Below are 8857 nucleotides of genomic sequence, written 5' to 3'. Positions count from 1 at the left end.
GAATTAATTTAAATCTATAATTATTTAAACATTGGTTTGAATCAATAATCATAAATTACAATTTTTTCTTGATTAAGAAAAAAAGGGAAGGCACCAGATTTTAAAGAACACAAAGTCCTGCTTAGTCCTGCTTAGCTAGTATTGTACAGTATATTTAAATAACCCTGCAGGGAATTTAGGAAGTAAAAGTGTCAGTTGTTTGGCACACATAGATGGCAACTGTGAGATATTAAAGGAAAACAGCAGGGAAGATTAAAGATTAAAATAAGATCAAAAACATTTGACCCTTGTGACAACAGTGAAGTATTTTTTATTTCTGTAGGGAGACATAAACTAAGCCACTTTATACTCCCACTTTATACCACTTTATACCTCTCACTTCTGTTGGGAGGTATAAAGTTTTATCAACAGTTAAGCCACCAGGCTGTCAGTTTACTGCACAGTGTGCTGCAATACAGTTTTCACACATTTCCGATCCACCGATATGTCAGTTTTATTGTGCTGTTCGAAAAATAGACATACTGCATGTAGACACTGATTTATATGTGTTCTTTATCCGATCTGTTCGCAAATAAGGGTAGCATCGTTTTTTATTTAGTGGGATGATCCACTGTTACATCAGGAAAGACTTCAAGTTAGATATATAGCAGAAAAAAATATCCATTATGGATTAGAGTTTGTAATGCAGCAGGAAACAGCATAACATTACAAACCAGCACTGCCTGTTAAAGTCCTGGCCGCACTAGAAGGTTTGTCCATAATGGCTTGTTTAACAGCTTGGCTTTTCTTCATGTACTGAAGGCCCGCAGCTCAGTGGCTGTGTATCTTGAAAATGAAATGCCTTGCTTATTACTAGGTTGTTTTTTTTTTGTAGTTACAGCTATGCTTCTGTGTTGCATCTGAGAGTAAATGTGTTAAAATGACACCAGGACTTTTTAAATAATAGTAGAAAGAAGATTGGAGGTAATTAGAATAATATTGAAAAGGTCAACTTACACTGACAATAGTAGTCAGCATAGCAAATCAACATCTTATAGAGTAAATATACAAGCTGTGCTGCAAGAATTTGATGATGAGATATGGTTTAAAAAAAACTGAAGCTTGTATCTTGGACAGTAGAATTGTTCTAACCAAGTACAGATTTCTTTTACAGTACAGGTTTGTTTATAATGATGAAACAAAAGATACATGTTAAGAAAAACAAACAAAAACAAGCTTTTAAAGTGGTAGGGTAGGATTACAGTAATTGTAATAAATATATGTACAACACATGTGGACACAGTGTGTTAAAAAGCAGAAAAACATGGCCGTTACCAGCTTATTGTGCTTCTAAATTACAGTTACAGTGTGAATACTTGTATAGCATAAAGGAATGAATAAAACAGGAACCGTCTTAATAATCACTCCTTCAGTTTCACATCCAGTACATAAGCAAATTCTCTATAGTGTAAAAAATGTGGTCCTGGAATTTAACAGCTCTCCGGTGTTAAACATTGCTGACTGTGATATAAATGATTGAGTTTCAAATTTTGTGTGTGATAGTAGGAAGGCATTTATTGAATCTCTTTAATTCATCCATTAGTGCTGTCAGATACAATGTTGCTGCGATCCCATTGGAGAGCTGAACGTGCTCTCATCTTCCCTCCGTTATGTAACCTGTGTGTCACATTGTCTCTCTCGATGCACCCATCTTCATTTTCATGAGTAGCACTGACTCATGTCTGGTAGCTATTAGCATTTTGATTCAAAACAGCGTCTGCTCTGATGGATCTGTGTGTGTCTATGAGCCTTTTGTCACAGGGTGAAAAGGAAACAATGGAAAGGAAAAGGTGGGTAAGCCAGTGTTTAGGTATTAAAAACTTAAAAATAAAGATAGAAGACATGATGAATGTCTTATTTGCTGTATGTTGGAAGTAATCTGACATATCATTGCTGTTCTGCATGCTGTGTCTGGTTCAATGTAACTTTCATCAGCCTGTCTGCTCTTGTGTATTGATTCTGTCTGAAGATTTACTGAAGGAAACAAGGTCACTGGCCTAATAAGACAGAAGATAGACACAGAATCTCCCCATACTGTCTCTTCTAATCTGCATTTATGTCTAATCTGTTAGGACACTGTGAACCTTTAGAAAGGTTAAGACCTTTGAGTTACTACTTTATCGGAAAGGGAAAAAAAAGGTATTATAAAACGATGTCGTGCTTTGTCAGCCTGGATGAACGTTTCAGGTAAATATAGTACATTTACACTTTTAACAGCTAACAATTCCAAACATGCACTCATCCTGATGGTCACTAGTCAGAGGTAATGAGTGTTAACTGGTACATTTGATCATTTCTGGGAATGGGGGACAAAAATTTCAAATATGCCACTTGCTGCCCATCACCCTCCAGCAGTAACATCATTGCCTTTTACAAAAGTAAGAATTCTCTCAACAGTAAACAAACAGAAAATAAGCTCTGTGGAAACTACTGCACTGTGTCACTATTCTGCAGATGTCTTTTCCAGTGAAATTAAAAAAAAAAATGTTTTCTTAATATTAAAGTGAGTGTTTTTTATTGTTTCATAACATCTGATAAATAAATCCCTTATATTTTGTTCATCCTTTCTAAGTTTTTAAACTCTCATTTTAATGTCAAACAAAATAAGATGAGGAAGCAATACTATTTGTTATGTAAGCTGACCTTTTAAAAAGATAAACTGCACACATGGATCGACATACACACACCGGTCCTCTTACAACTTTCACTTTATGCCTTGATCTTAGCCTTGATCAGGGCTCAGACTTTGTGGTCACTGGCTGGATGTTCTGAACTTTGGTAAGTGTGACTGGCACCTTTCCTTCTCCGGGAGTTGGTGCTCTCATTATTGGAGTACCTGTGGCATAAGCAGTTACTGTGATTTAGATATTCATATTCATATACAAACGCAGAGCCATTTCAACAACCTTTACATTTATTCTGCTTACATTAACTTGAACGTGTTATACTGGGAAAGAAGAGACTGAAAACTTACCAACTGTTGCTTGCAGATCTGCCAACCTCTCCTTAAACTTCTGTTGCAGAAACAATTCTTCTTTGGAGTAGCTTTTGGCAAAGGCAGACAGCAGGAGACCCACAGCCATGGAGGTGCCTCCCACACAGAACAGCACTGCACCAGTCAGCTTACAAACATCCAGTGCACGGTTGAAACTGACGGCATGGCTGTTACAAGAACAGTTCAAAGCAATCATTTATTTGCCACCAAGTCTTTTTGTTCAATATTTATACAACTATTTAGAGTTATTTCTAAATTTAAACATATGCATGTCCTACTAGAACACTGTTCTTGGACATTATTGTCAAGACTAAGAAGTAACACTTCAAATAAAGTTCATGATCTGTTAATTGTAAGTCTATGTAACCTTTACTATTTCAGAATAGCAAAGGTTACCTAAATTCTTTCCCACTCGTACATTGTACTGTTTCTATACCTGTCAACAAAGAGTAGATCATCTTCACCAAATGCTTCAATCTTGGCTGGAGTGGCATAACCTACCAAAACAACAATGAGGCCGGCAAACAAGATCAAGGTACCGAACGTGAGACAGACCTGTGAAAAGAAAAAGTCAAAAAACAACAAAAGTCAAAAACATATATTGTTATAGTTGTAAATAATTTGGTTAATTTGGTTTATTTTCAGTTCCATTATATTGGTGTTGTTTTGAACAAGCTAAGGGTTAATCTGACCTTCCAGAGTAAAGAGCTCCACCTGCTAGGCAATCTCTGAATCTGAAAATCTTCATCACGTTCCCAGATAGAAGCTGTGCAGTCCTCATAAAACTGGATAAGAAATCAAAGAAAAGTACAGGCTTTCTTAAAATTCACATCTTGAACCTAAACCTACAAGAAATGAAGGTTTGGTGATTTTGTGCTTTTATCCGTTTGTGAGTTTCATAGGAGACGTCTTACTTTGTGTGGGTGCTGAGTCTGGTTACACTGTTACCTGGTGTAGGTAGGAGCGGACGCCATACTGCTGGTAGTTCCCACCGGTTTGAACTTGCTCACTATATTCTGACCCACAGATCTCTGAGCAAGAAGTCATCCTTCACGTCTGTCTACCTGAGAACACACATAAAAAACACACATCTCCAATAACCTTTAAGCCTGATTTAATTCAAGAGATCTGGGAGGAAACTAAACTCTTGCACCTCTTCTTAATTATATAATGTACATATCTCCCAATATTGGAAACCTCATTTCAATGGGGGAAAATCTAGCTCAAAAACTTCTCGATTCAGCAAGGCAAGAAAAAAAAATGACAGTCAAAAGGAAAGTGTGGGTTTAAATATAATGGGATGTATCTTCATATTCAAAGATTTAGATTTACCGTGAAAGCAGCCTGATATCAGTGGCATTACTAAAGCCTAATAGTACAGCCTTCTGCTCACCACAGCCAAAGCCGCATGGGTGAGGCTATTTCTGTTTTTATACATCATACTTGCAGTAGGAGTTAAAAAAGGCAGTTTGTTTATTTTATTTTTGTTGTTGTTGTTTGCATACACAGTTTCTGGACAAACTGTTTAAACGCATAGTTGCATACACATGTGCAGTACATTTATGCTTTTGTACACATAAGCATGTAGTCACTGTTGTTATGTAACAATGTACTGAAGGAATGTGTGCCATAGGGCATTGAGTTTAATGCTGCATTCTGCTTGTCTGCTGTTAAAAAATAAAGCGTGACATATTACTCTTTGGATCCAATAATGTTTCAGCTAAATGCAGAGGGTGCTGACATACATAGAAAAATATTTTTTGTAATGTTTAAAGAAAAACTATTAACAAACATAACAGCATATTGGACTTTGCCTCAACAGTGAAATATGTGAAATATGTAACTATTAGATGTTAGTTAAAAACTAATAATATCTGTGACCATATGTGAATAGATTTTATGAACATTAATCCCCTACTGACTGAGAGCTAACTGCATTGCACAGTTCTGCTCTGTACAAACCAATTATGCTTCATGTTTTTGTTAGCTAATACTAAATCAACTATTTCTGCTGGACCGAATTACAATAAGAAAAGGGTTTAATTGTGGGAAGGAAATATTGAGTCCATATATGTTAAAATGTGATCATGCTCTTTCCAGTAAGACACTGGTATACAATGCATTGTGGTTGGAATAATGAAAAAAAAACTAAGTGTCTAACCTCATAAGAAAACCACTGGCCTGATATAGTAAAACTCATCAGTTAGATGTCAGACATAATAGTAAATGAAATTACATACCTCTTGTAGCTGGAACCACATTATACCAAACTAGCGAGTAAATTATTTACAATTTTATTATTAAAAGAAAAACATTATTTTTTTCAATTCAATTCAATTTCTTTATTGTCCCACAAGGGGAAATTAGTTTAGTTTAGCAGCAGGATATAAATAAATAGAACAATACTATAAAATAATAATGACAATAATAATAGTATATAATAATATATAATAATCATCTATATAAATTCATAGTTAATTACACATTACTAAATAACTAAATTACTAAATAACTTCACTTTTAACTAATTAGTAATCTTATATAATATGGTTTTTTTCCATCAGTTTCTATGATATCAAATTTAAAAAATCAGTAATAATATAGTATTGTGCATTACATCATAGTCAATGTCAGACGATACCTCACACACATCAGCACACATTGCATTTTATAAAACATATTGGTTGTTTGTTTGTTAGTTTGGTTTTAATCATTCCTAGACGCTATCATTCTTAGGTAATAATGGTTTATTTGCTGATCAGTGATCCAAACCTCTTGTGAAGGACCTCTTGCTCACATTTGCATCCACTGGACATTTATAATATGCAGGGTTAATGGTGTAAACCACAACATTAAGCTGCCCAAACCTAACCATCTAGCGAAGAAAACGTTAACAGTAATTGAAACAGATTGTGATCTTAATGTTCAAACTCCTGTTACACTTCACATATATTATAAACCTGATGTTCACCTTTGTAATAGTCATTCAAATAATGTTAATAGAGGCAGTAAACAATATTATCAGTCATAATCTGAAGCTTTACAGTTAATATCTAAACAACATTTTTAAATGAAAGTTCTACAGCCAAATTATATGTGGATGAGTTGTAGAGTAAATCATATTAAATCAATTTACTAATGCAAAGTGTACAGTGATAGTGCAATATGAAAGAGTCCTACAGGAGGAAATTTGAGTGGACATGTCAAGTATTTTTTAACCTCCAACCCACAGTGCTATTAATATTGTTACACAACTCTAGTTTAAACTGTCGGTATGCTTATTTTTACTTAGCTTTTATAGTTACCATTACATAATCAGTGGACCTGATGATGTTTATACTTTTGTCTGTTTTATTTATGTACTCCATAGTCACAAAATAGTTCAAAAAGTTTTTAATTGGCGTAAACTAACCATATGACAAATACCAACAAAGGGTTAGTTCACTTTGTCTTCATTGTTGTAATTATAAGTAAGTAGATAAAGGACACATTCTCTCTCTGTGCAAACAACAGCTCTCATGTTGCTACTCTACCCAGCCAGTGCCTCTTATCTGAAATGCTGCATACAGATGAGGCACACTCTTCCCTAGTACGTTTACCTTTGTACAATTAAGCTGTGTGTGACAAAGTACAGAAGAATATTTATATTGTACTCATATATCATGTACCTGAAAAATGAACAATGAAAGCTTGAGTTTGCTGACTGACTGTTAGTTTTAATTTTCTGTTTTCTTAGTTGTTGATTTAACAACAAGGTGTAATTCAAATTTAATTCAGTCTGTTAACTTTAATGGGAACTTGTTATAATAGCTTTTAAGAAAACAAACATTTTTAATTAGAATGGCTTGAATAACTTTAAACAACATCCAATCTTTAACTAATCTTCAATCAGCTGTTGTGTGTTTCCTTTCTACAACAGATAAAACAAGACATAAAAATAAAAGTAAATCAAACACAAACATTTTAACCCATCTCGGTTAAAAATCAGAGCTGTTAGGACAAATCAAACCGGAATGTCTTGATATAACGGTCCAAACATATCAGCACCACTGACCGTGGTGCTGAAAATCATTCAGCCTTAACCCAACAGGAAAACACACAGACGTAATATGTGACGCCAGTCTGAAAATAGACTTCATCCATTCGCCCTCCCAACCCCCTATGAGACTGAGACCCACTGCACCGTTGAAGCTTAACCTTGCAAATGTGGACTTCACGTAAAAAAAAACAACACAAAAAACGTCCAAATCAAGTTGGCTGATATTGTAACCACTTGAGAAAAAGTAGCTAATCCTTTAGCATGAAATGACATACGCCGAAGAAACGTATTGGAGAAACGTTGTTCCATGTCATTAAGACAGCAACGCCCGAAACGAGTTTAAAGTAAGACAGAAATACTCGACATAGAAAAAATGAGATACAAATGAATGCACGGTGATCAAAACAAACATTACTTTGACATTGTCAACACGGAAGCTTCTTCCAGATGTGCAGCGGTGCATGGAGGACACGACTGAAGGAGTCTTCTTAGAAAATGTGAATTCTCGGTGTGCTACTAACAAAAACAACAACCCGCACCGATGCTACAGCACTATCCCCATGTTTCCAAATAATAATAATGATGATGATGATAAATCGCCATTTACCTGTCATTACCAGCTCGGAGAGTGATCATTCGCTGCTCTTCCCTTAGCCGGGTCCCATCACTCTACAGTCACCCCTCTCTCTCTGTCGATGATTCACATTTTCACGCTGTCTACTGCGCAGGCGTTCCATCCATGACAGTATATGATTCAGTAACGATTATAAATAACCAGGCAGGAGGGATGGAAGGATTAGAAAAAAAAGAATTTCATTCATAATTTTACAGAATAAAAGATAGATAGATAGATAGATAGATAGATAGATAGATAGATAGATAGATAGATAGATAGATAGATAGATAGATAGATAGATAGAGTTCAAGGGGAACAAGTCAGAACAAAGTCAGAGAACATGCAATGGTACAGAGTGACGTAAAACATATATTTTTTTCTGGTCACATTCCAGAGCTCTCTATTTTTAGCTCACTTGGTGACATAAATGGCTGAAGGAAGTGTTAGTCACCATATCAGCAATCATCATGAAGGAGGTGGAATCTAAAAGAGTAAACTATATTGCGCCTCAGAAATAAAGTCCATGCGGAATAAAGAAAGAATAAGAATGGGAGACTTAGTTCCCCATTTGCCTTGCTCATGCCTTGCTTTAATAATGTAATGACATTTTTATTTCAGCTTTTAGAAAAATGTTAGCTTTTTTTTGATACAGGCTTTGGAATTTAAGTTGTATAAAGAAAACCTGTCACTGTTTGTTTTGTTGACTTGGTTGTGGAGAAAGGCAGAACAGGTTTAATAAAATTTGTCTTTTATTGGTCAAAAGGCGTAATTGTAAGTGACTGGAGCAGAGAAACAACAGGAGAACAAACAAAGGCTGGACCATTCAAATTTTAAAGAGTGATTTGGCAGAAAGGTAACTGAGAAAGTTCATCTCTTTATTTTGAATGACTGATAGTGCACGCTGAAAAGTCTCTGTGCCGCAGGCAAATCACAGTAAAGGAATTCTTAAGTTTTTCTAGTGGAAAGGTAGTGAAATATCCACTATGAAAGTCATCGGATATATATGAAGTGATGCTGTAATGTCTTGAAAAAGAGGTCAAGTTACCTTATGCTTCAAATCAACATGTTGTTTTTTTTTACCTGTATTAGGAAAGTAAAGTTGCCTTCATGCTTTTGTTACACTGGAAATGTAATAATGTAAGATCAAAGTATTACATGTACAACCAGC

The 8857-nt window shown here is 35.2% G+C and overlaps 1 protein-coding gene across 1 annotated transcript; it reads right to left on the bottom strand.

The window, feature by feature from the left end:
• Window positions 1–593: 593 nt before the first annotated feature.
• nrsn1 (neurensin 1) lies at window positions 594–7811 on the bottom strand. Its single transcript, XM_040013160.1, has 6 exons — window positions 7681–7811; window positions 3983–4098; window positions 3727–3819; window positions 3471–3589; window positions 3014–3201; window positions 594–2875 (listed from the first exon to the last, which is right to left on the bottom strand). The coding sequence occupies exons 2-6, from the start codon at window positions 4079–4081 to the stop codon at window positions 2772–2774; spliced, it is 603 nt and encodes a 200-aa protein (XP_039869094.1). The 5' UTR covers window positions 4082–4098; window positions 7681–7811; the 3' UTR covers window positions 594–2771.
• Between the last annotated feature and the right edge of the window lie 1046 nt (window positions 7812–8857).

This window comes from Simochromis diagramma, unplaced genomic scaffold (assembly GCF_900408965.1).
Source record: "Simochromis diagramma unplaced genomic scaffold, fSimDia1.1 OVJJ01000618.1, whole genome shotgun sequence".
Taxonomy (NCBI): Eukaryota; Metazoa; Chordata; class Actinopteri; order Cichliformes; family Cichlidae; genus Simochromis; species Simochromis diagramma.
This window is presented reverse-complemented; position numbering and strand designations above follow the sequence as displayed.